At 32.8% G+C, this 21,202-nt stretch overlaps 1 protein-coding gene across 2 annotated transcripts in view; it reads right to left on the reverse strand.

Moving 5' to 3' along the window:
* Positions 1-21,202, reverse strand: part of CSMD3 (CUB and Sushi multiple domains 3) — a 1,208,741-nt gene that overhangs the window by 285,085 nt on the left and 902,454 nt on the right. For both annotated transcript variants that reach the window (XM_032760296.2, XM_032760295.2), the window contains 2 exons: positions 11,513-11,704; positions 1,235-1,373 (listed from right to left, as the gene is read on the reverse strand). In XM_032760296.2, coding sequence (XP_032616187.1) covers positions 1,235-1,373; positions 11,513-11,704 — 331 coding nt within the window. The remainder of the gene's footprint in view (positions 1-1,234; positions 1,374-11,512; positions 11,705-21,202) is intronic.

The raw sequence follows: 21,202 nt of genomic DNA on the forward strand, positions 1-21,202 counted from the left end.
TATCTCTGTTGGGAGAATCACTAGAAACAAGAGCTTTGTAAATGATACAGTAGTAGTTATTATGCATGGAAGGCTGAAAGCTTATTTAACAATGGAACACAGTATATTTCTTTTTAATTTATAGTTTGGGACTAAATCAATACTTCAAGTATTCTAACTTCTTTGAAAATGAAATTAAAACAAAAATATTCTTTTTAAGGAAATTTTAGAGTCCTAGTTATTATGGTTTTTTTTTTCTGAAAAACTGAAAGGACAGTGCATGCTAATATTATCTTATGTTTTACAAGGTACTTTAATAAATATTAACTGGTCTTGCCAATAGTCCCGCTGTATAAGGAAGAGATTATGCTTTTCATTTTATCAATGAATACGTTAAGGCTCTTTAAAGTCAGTAGTCTACTTAAGGTCACATAATAAATGATAGAGCTAGAAATCAAATTTAGGTCATGCACTTCATGTGATATATCCTTCTACCCTCAAGTTATCAACTAGAATAATTTTATATATAAACTAAGCCCTGTATCATCCTCCATTTCGATATTTCTAATGTCTGTATTGATGTTTCCTCAATTGAGAAAATGGGGATAATAATAGTACTTAGCTTGGGAATTTGTCTTACGACAGGATCCTGACATAAAACTAAAATTATCATTGTTGTTGCTTTGGTATTACTAATTAGCAATGTACCACACAAATTACAAAAATAAAATTTTATTTATTTACAATTATGCTAGATTTTATGAGTTCAAATTATCTTTACTTGGGAAAAACAAACTGGCTTCAGTATGTTAGAAAATATTATATATTTAAACTTAACATTTCACATAAATACTAAGGAGCTTTAACATACTGGTGGCAGAAAAAGGAATTGTGTAACTAGAGTCAACATACTGATTACATCAACTTTAGATAATAAAGATTGCAGACTTTTCTACTTGGAAAATCACTGAGTTGCTATTACCTAACACTTCCAATGAAATCTTCAGGGAAAGAGGCCAGGTTTTGTGATGCCAGCTATTAGCTTCATCTGGGAAAATGGAGGCTCACTCAAATAAATAACTTGCCCAAGGTAACACAAATGACAGTGGCAAAGCTAGAACAAGTATTAGCACTGGGATAAGTAAAAAACAACAAAAAATGCTATATACAGAAATAAGAATTAGTCTAGCACAAATGCTAAAGCAAAATAGCCAAACAATATATTTTTTTAATGTGGAAATATGTAAGAACTCACCTGATGAATGCCAAGGAGATAACATAGTCTGCATTGACGGTGATAGTCCAGTCACAGTCTCTGCTATGCGGATATGGATGAGGGAAGTTTGGTGAAAGAATAAAGCCTGAAGATCCTGTTAAATTGCCTCCACAGGGTGCTTTAATTTAAACAAACAAATAAAATCTCTTTAAACATTAATACAATTTATTAGCTGTCAATATTTTTGAAATCACATCTCTAAAAGAGCTTATGAGGCTTTGTACAGACCTGACTTTTATAGTACCTGATGCTTGGATACAGCATTATCTTTCAAGAAAGACCATTAAAATACTGAATACATGCATACATACATGGATACATAAAATTTAGCTGCTTTATTGGCTTCAAGAGACCAAAAAGGATGCATATATACTTTTCTCTCTTTCTATTATTATTTTGTTTCATGTCAAAAGAAAAGCATTAAAAAAGTGGTAAAGATGATTTTCCTCTGGTTACCAGAAAAAATCAGATCAAAGCAAAACAAAACCTCTAATAATAAATAGAAAAATAAGATAGAAGATATATAGCTTATTTTCATGTCTCTCCTGGTACCTTTATTTAGTACAGTTATTACAGTTTCAAACAAAGATTTCCATAACACTTAAATGGAGAGCTTCAAAAAATTGTCAGTGAAACTCAGAGAATAGGTTCTTTAGGGGATTACTGTTGAAGTTTGCTAAACAGAGTTTGTGTTCAAGAAATTATACATTACACAGAAATTGACATCTTCAAAAAAATAGAGAAATGAAGAAAGATATGGAGGTCTTCGTGGTGGGATGGGAGAGTGGGAAATACAAATAAATACACCCACCCAAGTGAGGGACATTAAGATTAGGATTCTCACATTCTCACAATGTCTCCTACACATAATCAGTACATCAGCATTCTTCTCTCACCTTGGTTTCGAAATTGTAGTTTTCTGAGATAAATATGAGCATTCAGTTATAAGGGAAATGAAATTTTTTTGACCTATAAAACTGGTTTTGTAAGGAATAGAATTTTGATTCTGGCAACATTTCAGCATTTCTGTTCTTTGCATGAGCTGAGATATATAATATCATCACTACGATTTGGTAATTTTTCCATTGTCTTTTGTCTGGTACTGCCTTCCTCCATGCCCCTCTGCTACTCTTGGCTCAGTACCTGAGTCACTCTCAGAAAATTGTCTCAGCTTTTACTATATTGAGAATATCTAGTTTCTCAGACTTAATATATTCACCACTACTTTCCTGTCGCTTATATGTTTTTGTGGTACATTATAAAATGATTAGACATAAACTGCTTCAATGTTCTGTAGTACTCCATCTCCAAGCTTAAATGCCTCCTGAATATTTCTCTTTACATTCTCAGGATAGAGTCCCTCCTAATCAAGATATCACTGTCAACCTGGTCACATAATCCCTCTCCCTTATTCAAAACACTCGTTCAATTATTTGTCTCCCTTACTTTTCCTGGCTTCCTCCACTTTGTCCACAAACATGCTCAGGTTTCTTTCGTCTTAAAAATAAAACAAACTTCCCTATGACCTACTTACTTTCACTTTTTTTAACAGAAAATGGTTACTATAAGGAAACACCCTGCCTCATATAACTTAGATAAGACTCACTTATCATGACTTAGATAAGCTGTCTTTGTCACCCTCTTGTTTGTGGCAAGACCAGACACAGACCCTACCAGTTCCGATTCTTTGCTTCTAGCTAAACTGCTTGGCTCACTGATTAATCTGAATAAAATGCTTGTGAAACAAACTTTGATTATGTTTCCCTCCTTATTCTAGGCTCCTGAACTTTGTCCCACTCTCATCTTTAAGACAACACAGGATATTTCCTGAGAATAGGTTGGATGCAGAGCACAACATTCTCTCATCTATTATTCAATCAGGCTGCCCTTTCCTCTGACTTCATACCTGGTTCTCTCTAGCTTTGTTTAGCCTTCTCTAAAAAAGAAAAAAAGCCTTTTTATCTAATTCCTGAGATAGGTGCAGATCTTACAGCCTTAGTATTCTCTGTTGCAATAGTCCCTTCCCTGCTCCTTGCAATAATCCTGTTTGAATCAAAGTCTCTTACTAAATTCTGATTTTTTTTAATTTGGCATAACTAAGCTTTTTGAAGGGGACGTCTACTCATTGTCTCTTTCTGCACTCCTGTGCTGTATGTACCTATGGGACAGATTAAGACGACTACAAGACTAACAAAGCAGAAAACTTTCTTATGTAAAGAAAAGTGCCAAAGTATTCATCATGAGAAGAATTATCATAAGGTTTAAAGTTATTTTTATTTTAAATTACATTTAGAGAGACACAATAGCCTTTCTATAACTTAGAGAGCCTAGATTAGATGTCTTTTTTTTTTTTTTTTTTTTTCGATACAGGGTCTCACTCTGTGGCCCAGGCTGCTGGAGTGCAGTGGCACGATCACAGCTCACTGCAGCCTTGACCTCCCGGGCTCAGGTGATCCTCCCACCTCAGCCTCCCCAGTAACTGGGACTACAGAGGTGTGCTACCACGTGCAGCTACTCTTTGCATTTTTGGAGACACAGAGTTTTGCCATGTTGCCCAGGCTGGTCTTGAACTCCTGAACTCAAGTGATGGACCCACCTCAGCCTCCCAAAGTGCTGGGATTACAGGTGTGAGCCACCATGCTTGGCCTCTAGATGTCTTTATATGGTCCTTTCTACCTCTCATTCTCTTCCCAACCATTGCCCCAGTACAAACATTTCTTAGCTTGCTCCCAATACAAACATTTCTTAGCTTATACTTAAGTGACTTCTGCATTTATAATAATAATGAAGACTTTGCTGCCTTTATCTTTCTCTTCATATTTGTAGTCATTCTTAATTATTGATCTTTATCTTAAATTCACCATCCTAGTTTCTGGAATCTTAGAAGCCAGTGTTTCTGGGGTTTTCTTCTAGTATCTTTATACAGACTTCAGTCTTATTATCATACACTTCTTCCTTTACATCTCCCTTATAACTTTGGTGATCTCCTGAGTTCCTTACATAGTTCTCTTAATTTCTACTGTTACATTTTTCCTTGCTGACCATATGTAAACATATGAATTTTATCTTCTAATTTTTATACCCTGATAACACCTATCTCCTCCTACAGATTTCTTGGCTGAATTCTAAACCATATGCCAGAGTGTTTACTGAATATCTCTCTCTGTAGTCTATTGGTATATCAAATATAGAATAGCCTAAATACTCAACCTCAAATCAAATTGGCTTTTTTTCCTAGGTTCCTAAATTGTTAGATGAGCATACCACCCACCTGTAGTCCCAAGCTAGAGGCCTAAGAGTCTTCTCTTTTTTTCACTGCATCCTTATATCCAATCCATCAAGAAGCCCTGCCAGGACTCCACCTTGTAGCTATTTTCAACCTGTCCTTGTTTTCTTGCCTATTACCAATAGGTCTAACTCTTCTCTCTTTCTCGAATTATTACAATTGATAATTGAAATAATTATTCCCCATTTTTTTCCTCAGTGAAAACATCTAATCGTACTATGTATACACATGAAATTCTGCAACTGTTTCACATTGTCTAAAATATAACGTCCCAATTCCCATACAGCCTTCATGATCTGACCCATACAGCCTTTCCAATTTCATCAAACATCAGTGTATACACATAAATTATACTCAAATACTATCATACTGCTTATATTTCCTTGTTCTTCCATGACTTTACTCATTTTGTTTCTTCTTCCTGAAATGTCTGTATCCCTTCTACATGTAAATAACTCTCACTTATGTTTTTAGATTCATCACTGCCTCCAGGAAGTTTTCCTGTAGACCCCAGAATGGGCACTACTTCACCTCTCTCTAAACCATTATGGTATCCATAGTAACCTCTGCCAATCTCTGTTGTTTCTCTTATTGTATTTTATTTTAATATTCCACTTAGGTGTCAGTATTCATTACTAATACGTAATATTGACCCTCTGGTATCCATAGTAACCTCTGCCCATCTCAGTCATTTCTCTGACTGTATTTTATTTAAATATTCCATTCAGGTGTCAGCACTCATCACTAATATGTAAGCTAGACACTCTGTCTATATTTTATTTATTCCTAGAATTCAGTGCATACTATGTATTTCATAATGTTTGTTGAATGGCTAGTGATTCTTTATATTGATTATGTAAATAGTGAAGATGACTGTAGAGATGGATGCACAATCTAATTTATAGCTATGTGTTTTAATAAAAATAGCAACATATTTTACCTTTGGGGCTCTGAAAATAATATGTGAATATGAAAAAGTATAATAGCAAATGTATATACAGGCATACGTTAGGGATATTGCAGGTTCAGTTTCAGACCCCCACAATAAACCAAATATAGCAATAAAGTGAGTCACAAAACCTTTTTGGTTTCCAAGTCCATATAAAAGTTATGTTTACACTATATTGTAGTCTATTAAGTGCATAATAGCATTGTGTCTAAAAATGTACCTAACATAATTAAAAATACTTTATTGCTAAAAAAATGCTAATGGTCATCTGAGTCTTCAGTGAATTGTAATCCTTTTGCTAGTGGAGAGTCTTGCCTAGATGTTGATGGCTGCTAACTGATCAGGGTGGTGGTTGTTGAAGTCTGGGGTAGCTGTGGCATTTTATTTATTTTATTTTATTTTATTTTATTTCATTTATTATTATTTTTTTTTTGAGAAGGAGTCTCGCTCTGTTGCCCAGGCTGGAGTGCAGTGGTGAGATCTCGGCTCACTGCAAGCTCCACCTCCCAGGTTCATGCCATTCTCCTGCCTCAGCCTCCCGTGTAGCTGGGACTACAGGCTCCCGCCACCACGCCTGGCTAATTTTGTTGTATTTTTAGCAGAGACGGGGTTTCACCATGTTAGCCAGGATGGTCTCGATCTCCTGACCTTGTGATCTGCCCGTCTCGGCCTCCCAAAGTGCTGGATTACAGGCATGAGCCACCGCGCCTGGGGTGGCATTTTCGTAAAATAAGATAATAAAGAAGTCTGCCATAGTACTGGACTCTTCCTTTCATGAAGGATTTCCGTGTAGCATGTGATGGTATTTGATTGCATTTACCCACAGTAGAACTTCTTAGAGACAATCCTCTCAAATTCTGCCTCTGCTTTTATAAACTAAGTTATGTAATATTTCAAGTTCTTTGTTGTCATTTCAACAATGTTCACAGCATCTTTACCAGAAGTAGATTCCATTTCAACAAATCACTTTCTTTTCCCATCCATAAGAAGCAACTCCTCATTCGTTCAAGTTTTATCATGAGATTGTAGCAATCCTGTCCCATATTCAGGCTCCACTTGTGATTCTAGTTCTGCTATTTCTACCACATCTGCAGTTTCTTCTTCCACTGAAGTCTTAAACACCCCCTCACAGTCATCCTTGAGGGTTGGAATCAACTTCTGCCAAACTCCTGATAATATTGATATTTTTACTGCTTCTCATGAATCACAAATGTTCTTAATGGCATCTAAAATGGTAAATTCTTTCCAGAAGGCTTTCAATTTACTTTGCTCAGATGCATCAGATAAATCACTGTCTTTGGCAGCTATAGTATTGTAAAATATATTTCTTAAATAACGCCACTTTAAAAGTCAGAATTACTCCTTGATCCATGGGCTGCAAAATGGATGTTGTGTAATTGGCATAAAAACATTAATCTCTTTGCATATCTCCATTAGAGCTTTTGGGTGAACAGGTACATTTTCAATGAGCAGTGATATTTTGAAAATCATCTTTTTTCTGAAGAGTAGGTCTCAACGATGGGCTTAAAATATTCAGTAAACCATAGTGTAAACAGATGTGCTGTTATCCAAGCTTAATTGTTCCATTTATAGATCACAGGTATAATTCTTAACAGGCCTAAGATTTTCAGAATGGTAAATGAGCACTGGTTTTATTTTAAAGTCACCAGCTGTATTAGCCCCTATAAGAGAGTCGGCCTGTCCTTTGAAGCTTTGAAGCCAGACATTGATTTCTCCTCTCTAGCAATGAAAGTTCTAGATGACACTATTCCAGTAGAATGCTGTTTCATCTACATTGAAAACTGTTTTTAATGTAGCCACTTTCATCAGTGATCTTAGCTAGATCTTCTGCATAACTGGCTGTAGCTTCTCCTTCAGTACCTACATATTCACGTTCCACTTTAATGTTACAGAGAAAGCTTCTTTCCTTAAACCTTATAAATCAACCTATGTTAGCTACAAAGTTTTCTTCTGTAGCTTTTTCACCTATCTATATCTTTATAGAATTAAAGAGTTAGGGCCTTCCTTTGGATTAGGTTTTGGCTTATGGGAATGTTGTGGCTGGTTTGATCTTCTATTCAGACCCCTGATTTGCTTCATATCTGCAACAAAGCTGTTTTGCTTTCTTATCATTCCTGTGTTCACTAGAGTAGAATTTTCAATTTCTGTCAAGGATTTTACTTTTGCATTCAGAACTTGGGTAACTATTTGGTGCAAGAGGCCTACCTATCAGCCTATTTGGGCTTTCAACTGGCCTTCCTCACTAAGCTTAATCATTTCTAGCTTTTAATTTAGAGTGACCGATGTGCAACTCTTCCTTTCACTTGAATGCTCAGAGGCCACTGGTCTAATTTTAATACTGTGTATCAGAGAATATGTAGGCCCAAGGAAAGAGAGAGACATGGAGGAACAGTCAGTTAGGGGAGCACTCAAAACACACATATTTATCGGTTAAGTTCACTGTCCTACATGGGCATTTGTTTGTGGCATCCCAAAACAATTACAATAGTAACATAAAAGATCACTGATCACAGATCACAATAACAATAAAATAGTAATGAAAAAGTTTGAAATATTGTGAGAATTACCAAAATATAATACAGGGACATGAAGTGAGCAGATGCCATTGGAAAAAAAGTCTTTTAGGACTTGCATGGCACAGGATTGACAAAAACCTTCAATTTGTAAAATAATTTAATATCTGTGGAGTGCAATAAAGTGAAGTGTAATAAAATGAGGTATGCTTATATGTGTGTATATATGCAAAAAAGACCAGAATGATAGCAAAATGTTCTTTGTGATTTTTTTCCACTTGGATTATGTGTAATTTTGGAGAGGGTAGGGGAGTAATTTTGTTTCAATTGTCCTTATTTTTTAGAAGGAACATTGGTCTTTTTTATTGTTAGAAACAGTATAGAGATGCATACGTACATGTATATGTTATACATGTATATTCTTTATCACAAAAGATTTAAGAAAATTTATTACATATAGTAAAGTATCTATTATTTAGATATAAGATCCTCTAAAATGATTTTTATTCTATTACTTAAATTACTGTTTTTCTTCTAGAGACAAGGTCTTACTATGTTGCCCAGTCTCATCTCAAACTCCTGGGCTCAAGCAATCCTCCCATCTTAGCCTCCTGAGTAGTTGGGAACACAAGTGTGCATATTTAAATTACTTATCAAAGATTTCTCAATATATTTCAATGCTGTGGTTGATTTTGAAAACCTATGAAAGCCAATGAGAAAAGCAGAGACATTATCTGATGTTTGTAAATCCCAAACTCTTAGTGAGTAAAGAATATTATCTTTAAATATAATCAACTTTAAATAGCACTTAGAAATGCATCTCTATTTTTGCCCATCTAACCACAAAGCATTCAAAATATAAGTCAGGGATTCATGAATTAAGTTTTCAGTAATTTGTTCTGAATGCAGTGTTTTCTGAGGCAGTTACATGGGCATCAACTATTGATAACTATTTTACAATCTTCTTAATTTGTTTCTCAAATTCAATTTTATTTGTGTCTTCTTTCTTTCTCAAAAGCCCACTCACATTAATGTCTTTCCTATTTACCTTCATATTGAATGCTTCTACTTTCCCGGGGGCAATGTCAAAGTAATTTTCACACTGTCAATTTTGTTGGAATGAATTCTATTAACTCTCTTAAAGATGACGTCCTTCTGTTTGGTACTTGCTATAAGACTGTTTCTATATGCAAGCGGGCAAAATGCTTTATGCTCCGAGGTCTGAGACAGAGAATTATGGAATTTCTAAGAAGTTCAGGGTTTAATCTTTGGTATGGTATTTCCAATCATGAAGTTCTTTCTTATCAGTTTTAGAGGTCAAGCTTTCTGAAGCCTTAGCAATTTTTCAGACTTTTTTTTTAAGGTTATTTTCTTCCCCAGAGAAGCTCTAATTTATATCTTCTCCTCAAGCTATCTTTCCCTACCAAAAATAATACACAGTATCATTATCTATACAAAAACCTCACACAACCTGCTTAACTTAAGTAAGATTTAGTACTCAGCTTTTTTTTTTTTTCTAGAATAGGACTTGCTAGCTAAAGCATATTCTTGTCTAAAAATGGAAATTTATAATAGTAGATCTCAGAACTTTTTCATCTTTTGCATCTTGGATTTTAGTGTTATCTAGAATTTTTGTATAAGCCATTTAATATTTTAGGGTTTTATGTAAAAACAATTGGCATAAGTTAGCCCTTCTGGTAATTCTAATAAGCAACATCCTTTAGCCAAATCTAAGAATCACAATAAAGCAAGAAGTCCTACAGTAAGATTTTGGTGTTTTATAATTTATTCTTTACATAAATATTCTCTTGATGAGATATGTGGTCAAATTCCAATTAATTAGAATAAGAAGTTTTAATTTAGTTGAAAATTTTTTGGTTAATTGAGTAGTAAACAAACTTGAAAATTTTGAAACAAATATGAAATATTATTTCAATCTCTTTCTTTGCAAACATTTCTTAACAGTTTTTTCCCCGGATCGTATGAGTGCACTTACAGTAAATGTAAATTAATTGATGTTTGTTGATTTAGAATCTTGCAGTGGTACATGAAGAACAATATGGGTGTGAATAGAAATAGTGTAATGGGAGATATAGCTAAATCTGAACTGTTCAAGTGATGCCATTATTTCATGCTTTATAAAAGGGTCTCTAATAAATTTACTTCTTCGTCATTTGTTTTATTTTTTACAGCAGAGATCTAGAATTGTCCTCCTACTGCCCGGCTGGTTTGGGCCTTTGTATGTTGTTTGGTGCATTTAGTGTTTTCTTAAATCCACCTTTATAAAATAGAGAAAATATGTTGTAAAACTTTTTTTTATTATTATTTCACTGGAAAGTAAGTTCATAGGAACAGAGAACTTTTCTGTCTTGTTTTATTGCTAATTTCCCACTGTTTAGAACAGTGCCTGAGACACAGTTAACGACTAATGTATTTGATTTTGTAATTTTGTGTGGGGAGTTACAAGATGGGGTAAAATAAATCCGAATAATTGATTATTTGAGTTTGTTCACTTCTAACTGAAGAACTAACGCTCTTTTCCTATTTCCATGGGACTTTCAAAATAAGTCACTGTGAAGTCTATGAGTTAGGTATAAGTGAACAAAAATAAGATTCTCCCTCTAAAACATGATACATTTGCATGTACCAAATGCTATAAGAAATACAATGATGAACAAGATATGGAATCTTCTACCAAGTTGCTTACAGTGTAGTAAGAGAGAGTATGTAAATAAATAAAATTTTCAGTAGAGAAAACATAGTTTGTTCAAAATGTGTCGTAAATTCAAGATGACACAAATACTAAAGCACCTGAATAGAACAAAAAAGTTTAAGATTAAACTAGTTTAATTATATAGCATATTTTCTAACTATTTTTATTCCAAAAGTGGGACATTCCTCTAAGTCTTTCTCAGACCAAATAGTAATTTGTATTTTAATTTTCTAGATTCTAACTTGGAGATTCAATAACAGAGCACAGAGACAAAAGACAGCTGGAAGTATGATCCAGGCTGCTACAACTTCTTAGATCTTCCAAATAAAAACCAATATTCCTTTGGATTACGTGAATTAAATGGAAAGACAAAGCTTGGAAATTCTGACAATATTTTCTTTCTTAAATGAAATAACCATTTTAGAGACAAGATCAATATGACCCATTTTAATATGGAGTCTGAATCCACTCTTTAAGCAATGGATAACTATGGCTACATAGTATATAAAGGGTGATATAATTTTCCAAGAGCTTTGATTCATAACTGTTTTAGACTCTTAGAAGCATTGAAAAAATTAATGAAATCATCAGCCTTTACCCCATGGAAAAATAATAATCATTTTACAATTTTGTACATTCTGGGGAGGTTAATAATCCTCTGAAATCTTAGACTCTCATATAGAATCTATTCTAGAATATGATTCTTAAGAACAATACCAGTTTTTAACCATTGTTTAACGTTTATATAAAATTTTAATTGTTCTTTAATTCATACCTATACAGACTGGTGGGCTGGGCTGCCAGAAGTACCGATTTTCTACCTGAATGCAGGTTATTCTTTCCTCTCCTTGAAGTTCGTATCCTGGGTCACATTGAAAAACAACAGTGTCCCCAGGTTCTCTTCCATCCCCATTTCGAGTCCCATTCATGGGGACCCCTGGGTCACGACACGCAGTGGCAACAGAACCTATCAAAAGACAGAGACAACATTTTAGTTTTGATAACTACCAAAATCAATTTCATATATCCATGTGTTTTAGAAAATTAATTTTTAAAATTTTGGGGTCAATTTTTAAATGCTGTACAATAAACACTTTCTCTATATTTTAAATAACTTATGTGCTAACTTATTTGAAAAAGTGGCATAGTATTTTAGTTACCAAATACTAGATTTACTCAACATTATTAAATGTATTGTGAAAGACACTGAAGAGTACGAAAAGAAAGCTTCATACTGGGAAAATATATTTGTTATGAACATATCCACAGAGGACTTGTAGCTAGAATACATAAAGAACTCTCGAAACTCAAAAAAAAAAGGAAGAAAATTAGCAATCAATCCAGTTACAAAATGAGCAAAGACATTTTAATGAAAACGATATCAGAAAACACATGAAAAGATGTTGAACATCACTAACTGAGAAATGCAAATTAAAACCACAATGAGATATTACTACATACATTTCAAATTGGCTCAATTTTTTAAAAAACATGATAACGATAAATGCTGGCAAGATTATGGAGAAAACTGGATCATTCATGCATTGCTGGTGGGAATATAAAGTGGTAAAACCACTCTGGAAAGAATTATGGCACTTTCTTACGAAACTAACCATTCACTTACTATATACCACAGCAATTGAACTCTTGAACATTTATCCAAAAGAAAATAAAACTTATATTCACATGAAAGCCTGAACACAGATATTTATAACAACTTTATCCATAATTGCTAATAACTAGGAACAACCCAAATGTCATTCAACAGGTAAATGGTTAAACTATGGTAAATCCACGCAATGGAATATTACTCAGTAATAAAAAAGAATGATTCATATATATGACTTGGATGAATTTCAAGGAAATTGTGCTAAGTGAAAACAATACAATATCAAAATATTATATACTGTTTAATTTTTTTATATAACATTCTTGAAGTGGCAACATTTTAAAATTGAGGCAAGGCATAGTGGCTTACACCTGTAATCCCAGCACTTTGGGACATCGAGGCAAGAGGATTTCTAAATCCCAGGAGTTTGAGACCAACCTGGGCAACTAAGTGAGACTCTGTCTCTACAAAAAATTAAAAAAAAAAATTAGCCCAGCATGGTGGTGCATGCCTGCAGTCCCAGCTACTTGAGAGGCTGAGGTGAGAGGACACCTTGAGCCTAGGAGGTCAAGGCTACAGTGAGCCATGACTGTCAGTCTGCACTAAATTTATAAGTGAATTTGTTTTGTAATATCCATCAGTGTTTCTCAGCAGAGCACCAAACAGAGCATCATGCATCACAGAATCTGAGGAATTATAGTCTTCCACTATGGATAGTGATCTTTTATAAAAAATGGTGTGTGTGTGTGTGAAACTTAATTTTTCTTGATTTGCTCTGGAATGGTTTCTACCCAAACTAAAATTGATCTATTGTATTAGTCTGTTTTCACACTGCTATAAATAAGTACCTGGGACTGGGTAATTTATGAAGAAAAGAGGTTTAATTGACTCACAGTTCTGTAGGCTTAGTAGGAAGCATGGCTAGGAGGCCTCAGGAAACTTACAATCATGGCAGAAGGCAAAGGGGAGGCAACTACATCTTACCATGGCAGAGAAGGAGAGAGAGAGTGAAGGGGAAAGTGCCACACACTTTCAAATAACCAGATCTCATGAGAACACACTATCAAGAGAAGAGCAAGGGAGAAGTCCGCTCCCGTGATTCAATTACCTCCCACCAAGCCCCTCCACTGACACGTGAGGATTACAATTAGAGATGAGATTTGGGTGGTGACACAGAGCCAAACCATATCACCTATGGATTGGTTTTATAAGTGGAGAGTGATGTTCGACACACAAGGTTTACATTTAGGATGTTTTTATTAGAAAGAAGTGACATAAATGTGAAAAGTGCTATAGCTTTCAAATTGAATAACAGGAATAATATAAAAGATTATGAAAAATACTTCAATTTTGTTTGACATTTCCAGTGTACTGGACACAGGAAGCTTTCAGCTTAAGATGTACATTCTCAAAAATAAAAATGTTTGTGTAACAATGTTAGAAAAACATATTGAAATGAAAGAAGTCAGTATCATCATATTTTAGCTGAGTATGACAGGAAAAAAAGCTGAGTATGACGGGAAAAAAGTGTTTTTACAGTACTATCAGATTTACTGGGCTGAAAGATTTAAAGTGGGTCGTAGTAGCTAAAATAAGATTTTGATATGACAGCTAATATACAATATGTGAGAATACACATTTGCCTTTGGGCATAGTTGACTTGGAGGAGAGGGGGTAAATCCTTCAAGTTCCTTTTTCTTTCAATTAATAAACAAATTAGGAGTAAGATTTTAAAGAACAAGAAAGGATGGGGTTTAAGGAAAGACCAAATAAAGTTTTTTCCTCTTGGAATTACTTGAGTTCTGAAAGCAGTTAGTTAAATACACACAGGAACAATTACTTGGTGTAAATGCTACTGTTTTTTTGTTTTGTTTTGTTGTGTTTTACTAATTCAAAGTTTGATTTTCTTGCTCTTTATACTCTGTGTTGTAGGTAGACAAAATTACAATAATTTTAGCATCAATCATTCTCCATCTGTATTAAATAGAAACTGTAGCCAGTGAAAGAAATAACAATTTAAGGAGCTATGCTATATTTCCTTTCAAATTAGAAGTCAGGTAATCTCACATAATTAAAATGATTTAAAAAGCAATTATATAATATTAAAGTAACTTCATTGATCATACATTTTTAAATAGATTAATAATTTGTATTTTATATGTACTTCTTGTTTTTTGAATCATACAATTCTCAAAATATATAATCCTTATTTGTATTTTCTTTTTGTTATTGTTGTTATACAAATTTTTAAGTAGAAATTTGATCATCTTTATCCCCTCCTGTTCTGGAACAATATATAGAATATTTCGGTAGAATGAGGACTCACTTGGCAATTAAGTATTTTCATTTATCAACTATTTTAAATACGTAAAAATTTAAAAGTATATATCAGAAAATAGTATACTGACTGCCAATGTATTAACCGTGGGTAATTCACTCATTTTCTAAATGTCTTTATTTCAAATTGCTTCAAATTTATTTGGTGAAATGAATATCCATATTTTTATTAGATTTTAAGTCTGCCATTCATTCCTCCTTTTCCCTAACATAAATATGCAAAGTAAGCAGAAATTCCAACAAAGATAAAGGGTCTTAACAACCTTGTTGTCTCACCTGTAATAATATAATAAAAGGAACATTCTTGAAAGTGAATAATAGGCTTATATGTTATAACATCCAAATATAATTCGTGTTTGACCTGTAGAATCCCATAAAACTGTCAATAAAAGATTAGTTCCCTTTCTTGTTTTCTTCACCTCAAAAGGGCTGGCCAATTTCATTTTGGTTAGTCTAGGAATTATCCAGTGACTAGTCTGTTACACAGATGTAGATTGTACTCCTTAAATTAGCTTAACACTCATTAGAAATAATAATAGTCACACAGAAAAAATATATAAATAGAAGCATATGTGAATAGCTAATAATGCTAATATGTAATACTTATTGAGCACTTTCTACATTTAAAACACCATGCTATGAGCTACCTCTCGATTCACAGGAAGTCTGAGTACTATTATTATCCATATTTTTCCATTGAGAAAATTGAGGCTTAAAAAGGCTAAGGTGCTTTCCCAACATCGTACAATTACTTAGGGACAGTAAAAGTACAAATGTAGGTATAAGACCATATCCAAGGGACATTTTTGAAATAAAAGTGATAAAGCCTTTATAATAAAATGTGCTTAAGTGTTGAATAGAGCATAAAACTCATGATATGATTATTTAAATGGAAGTCTCTGAAACATGCTATTAATCTTTGTGTCATTTTAAAATCAGACAAGCAGTTATCCACCTATTATTTTCACTAAAGTAGCCCAAACACCTACACTTTTATAACATCTTAAATGTATTAATTACTTTAAAAATATTTACACTTATATCAACATTAAAGCCTTATTAAATAGGGTTCTATTGTTATATATCAAATTGAATAAAGACCAGCTAAGAAAGAGAAACTTAAAAAGAGGCAATTAATTTAGAATAGAGACTAATAAATACAATAATGATAATAGCAATGATTACTGTCTCTATTTAGAGCATATAGCTTGCAAAGCACTTGACTAGCAGCTCAGTTTACACTCTTAAGCTAAAACACAGAATCCTTACAAAGTGGTATTTTCATCCCCATTTTTAAATGGGTAAAATGAGATCTTAAGATCTCAGAGATCTTAACTGCATGTTCTTAGCAGAGCTGGAATTTGAACTCAACCAGCAGGGTTCTTAACCACTACAGTGTGTTGTCTCAGCACAAACCTATCGCATTACCAGAAACAACATAAAGCCATATCCTACTAGTGGAACTCTGACAGCTGTCTATTGATGAAAGAATTGACCAAAAAAAATTAGACCAATTTGAAATGGAAAGGCAAGAAATACTGAACTATTTGTATCCCTTTATTACACATAAAAATATGTTGCTGCCTACATTTTTACTATAATGGAAAGCAGAAAAGAAAGAGGCAAGGTTATATTTGTGGTTATTAAAAATAATAGAAATAAAATTTATTCATATACATATGCAAGTTTAGCCATATATATGCCAAATAGATGCCAAATAACATTTTAAAGTAACTACAATATGAAGAACATTTCCACTCCAACTGCTTTTTCACTGTTTCTCCTTCTCATCCCTTATTTTGTTTTATTTCCTTCTTTATAATTTTTTGAGAGGGTAAAGCAATAGATAGAAGCACTCTCTTCTTAACACCATCAAATCGATCACCTCACTGGTATTTACATCCATATTTTGTTTCTTTGTCTTTTAAAATTGAGAAGTTGGCCTTGTTCCATAAAAAGCCAACCCTAGTTCTTGTGTTGCTAGTATTAAACACTGTTAAGGACTTATTCCTAAATGTTCTTCATCTCCTCTGCATCACTGGCACATTGGATCATTCTCAGTCGCATGTACAGTACTATGCTGCATCATTCTCAACAGCATGTAATTGTGGCTTCTATCTTCCATTTTAAATAAACAAAGAAAACTTTATAATATCCCCATCCTCTTTCAGCTGCTTTCTTTAATAGAAAATCTATTAAATATATCTCCTGAGAGAAATTTCTATACAATTGTCTCCAGTTTTATTGTCAGTCTTTCCTCTATTCCACTGTTTTTAAACCCAGGCTGCCAAATCCAGTGGTAACTTTTATGCTTTCTTTCAAAAACTTTTCAGCAACATTTATTAGAGCTGACTATTCCTTCCTTCTTCAAGCGCTGTTTTTTATTTTGTTGTTTTGTTTTTTGGCCTCCAATTCATCAGCCTAGTCTGGTTTTCTTTCTGGCTTATTTGCTGCTCTCTTTTGGAATCTTTTGCTTTTGTTACTTGATAACCTGATGACTGAGGGCTGGAGTACCTTAGGAATTAGTCCTTAATGCTCTTGTCCCTTCTTTCCACAATTTCTCACTAAATAACTTCATAAGTTTAAACATTATTTTTAGCTTGATGCTCGTGAAATTTATATATCCAGCCTTAACTTTTTTCTGAGCTCTTAACCATTCTCTTCAAGTGTCTATTTAACTTCTGTACTTAGATATCTGGTAGGTTCCTCAACTTACTATGTCCAAAATATTGCAAAATTATAAAACCTTTTAATCTTCTGATTTATAAACTAAAAATGTACAAAATAAGTATAAAATTTCACCTATGTAAATTTTTCCTAGACAATTGATGTCATTGCAAATGTACTTCTAATTTATTATAATAACCAGATAAAAATATGTTTTAGAAATTGTTCAAAATAGAAGATAAAAATCATCGACATAAGAAATAGAGTGAACATTAGCAAACATATAAAATCTTATAATTTTTACACTATTTTTTATGCCAATGATTTTACTTTGTATGGTACCATTTATTTCTAATAAAATGAGTTTTTCTATCTGGTTGTTACAATAAATTAGAAATACATTTGCTATGACAAATTTTTACTTTCAAAATAGAACTGTTTCTATTCCACTAAAAACAAATAACTGTACCCATGGCTAAAATTCTCACTACCCTGAATGTGAAAAAAAGATAGACATGTAAAAGTAATGCAATTTTCTAACTGCTTATACGTAGTAGAAACAATTTTTCAAGATATGTTGTTTTATTCTAATTATATATAAGAAATCTCTTTGAATTCATTGTGAAAGAATGTATGCTTATCTGAGAAAGCATATATTTCTTAGAAATTGTTTTTACAATACCATCAGTCTTCTTCACTGATCTAAATCCACTGAAAGAGTTCATAGCATTCGTCATTAAGTAACATGTCCTTATCAAATCTAGCTTTGCTATGCCCTAGGAAGAAATAAATTGTCCATCAGTACAAGAATTTGAAGAGAACTTCTTACTATAGTTAAAAACAAATGAATGAATGAATAAATAAATGAATGAACGAAACTGTCATTTGTCATTTCGGTGTATGCTGAAGGTTTATTTATAACATGACATTATTTTGAAGCCAGGAGATGTTTATTTCAAGTGTGCCATAACAATATTTACATTACATTTTAATTGCTTTAATCTGTTATGAATAACCCAGGGTTTGTTTAGAAAAAAACAGATGGCACTAACTACTACAAAATATAACTGAGTTCTCATTATTGCTACTGTAAATATAGTTCTCATTTTATGTTTGCTTCCATCTAATTGGGAGTATAATTTCACTGGAAATATGCACTTCACTTAATATAGATTTCACAAGCCTAGCTGGTGCATAATGTAGTTTTCAACTGAAATATAGGTGATTACTTGAAGTCAGAGATAAGTTGAATTGCCATTGTGGTGACAAGAGCAAAAGAAAACACTCCAGTTTTCTTACTGCTTTGCTTGGTATAACAAAGAATAAATACACTGAAATCACTCTTAAGTTCTTATGTGTCCCTTCTGTTCAGAAAATCGACTTTTTGGTATAAACTTGTTTATTTCACGACCTTTCAAAGAAGAAAAATCTTGGATTTCATACAGTTGGATGAGTAATGATATCAGAAGCAGGAGACTTAGACTTAGTGTACCGTATTAAGAAAAGATATTAATCCCTTGTATTAGTTCCCTGAATCTTTCCTGCCTCATCTGTAAAACTGGCCTAGGAATATTTCATCTGTTTTATTTAGAATCAGACAAAATATTAAATTTTTATTCTAACAATTATATTCATAATTCTATGAAAATACAATTCTGAAATGAAAAAACACAAGTAGATTTTAATATGCACTGCATAGGTTTTCTAAGCAATAATTTTATATTTTTTGCCATGTGTCAGGAGACTTAGCAAAGTCATGGCCCAAATTTGGTATTCACAATTTCTTACATCCCTCTCTTTCATCTTTATTGCCTTATATTTTTGTATTGGCTAAAAAATGACACTGTATTCTCCACTTCACTATCTATGAGAAATTCAAGATGGGTAATGGGAATACTTAACCTGCGAGAAAAATCTCATCAGAGTCAAGTCAATCAGAAAATACTTGAAATGCAGATGGTAACCTAGAGGTGGATTTCACCCTGGAGAATTTTGCCCTTGATTGAGCCCTTGCTTTGTACATGATCCATCAATTTTATAAAGAATGTTCAACATCATTATTAGGCCCACACTCTGCCAGCTATTCAGAAATGTGGCTATCTTTAGAATTTCATTATGTTACTAAGGATACATCTAATGATATGGCAAGTCAGGTTAAAGTTGATGGCAGCGACAGACATACTCCCATCAACCTAGGAGAGAAACAAAGCTGCTTAATGCATGGTATGGAAAAGAAACCTTAAAGCCAGTGTTGTAATATACTTCCAGGTATATAGAAATCTCTTTTTTAAATTGCATATGCATTTATTATACCAAATAATTATTGAGCCAGGTATTATGCTTGATGTTGGAGATATTAACAGAAAGAATACAGCCCTGCTTTCATAGATTCTTATGCTCCAGTATGCCTACAAAAATTGTTGGCATTGTACCATATCATATCATATACAATCAATGATATAATTCTTGTGGAATCAAAGGCCTGTTAGGTTGAAGACTATCAAAAGGATCTGTACAAGAAACTCATTTTACATCCAAAGATTACAGAAAAGTATAGGAGTCGATTTGAAATAGAATTCTAGTATATGGGGATGACCAGTATTAGTAAGTAAAAAAAAAAAAAAGAAAGAAAAATTATGTAAAAATGGTTTCACATTACTTCTGACTGACAGTATACAGTATTTGTGTGTTTTTAGTTTTACATTATTAGAAGATTTACCCATTCAATCAGATTCATTAAATATTTACTAAGTACCAAGTACCAGGTGCCGTGCCAAGTTGTGGGGACACAAATATCAACAGGATGACATCCTTACCCTTCAAGGAACACAGGCTAAGAGGAACAGTAGATGTGAACATAGTTTTAAAATAATAACTTGTGTATCAAAATCTGATGACTTTGTCATTGAAACTGAAAAAATTGTTAAGTATGAAACAAGAAGCTAAAAGTAAATAAAATTATATAATTAAAATATGTATTAACATAATTGATATTATATTGACACGTCTCACAATAGTTATACAAAAACTATTTTAAAAATAAAATAATTTCTAAAAAATTAAAATGACATATCTGTGTATAAAAAGCATCTTCTTTATATGAATTATCTGAATATTAAAATAACATGCAAAATAATCATTTGTGTTACACATGTTCATTCTTTAATTGGTTTCTTAGCCACATTTAATGCCCTTTTTACTATTTTTTCTAAAGAATATGTTTTTTCAACATATTCTTATTTTTATTAGTATTGCTAGAAACATTTTTATATATTTTAAACTGTCGGTAGCTCAACTGATGTCTTCACAAGCCATACTATTTTTAATTGAGAAAATTTTCTCTTTATAAGTATTAAGCTACCTGGTAAGCTCAGGTTTAATTCTTTGAAATGAAGAAAAATTTCAATTTTATTTTTATTTTCATTAAGCAGTACATAAACATTTCAGCTCAAATATTTTCACATGTACTGAATTTTAACTTCTTTTCAGAATACATTTTTGACACACTTTTATAATATGAAACTTGTCAAACAGGTTTTCTTAAATTATAATTTTTTGAAATATTTATCTACAAGCCGTATAATTATATACAAAATAAATTTTATATATAAAATTTTATTTATATATAATTTATATTAAATATACATTTTCTTAACTTTTTTCTATCCAAGAATAAAGTAGAAGTTTAATCCAATTAAAAATAACTATCAAAAGGCCGGGCGCAGTGGCTCATGCCTGTAATCCCAGCACTTTGGTGGACCGAGGCGGGCGGATCACGAGGTCAGGAAATCGAGACCATCCTGGCTAACACGGTGAAACCCCGTCTCTACTAAAAACACAAAAAAATTAGCC

This window comes from Hylobates moloch, unplaced genomic scaffold, assembly GCF_009828535.3.
Source record: "Hylobates moloch isolate HMO894 unplaced genomic scaffold, HMol_V3 SCAFFOLD_9, whole genome shotgun sequence".
NCBI classification, from domain to species: domain Eukaryota; kingdom Metazoa; phylum Chordata; class Mammalia; order Primates; family Hylobatidae; genus Hylobates; species Hylobates moloch.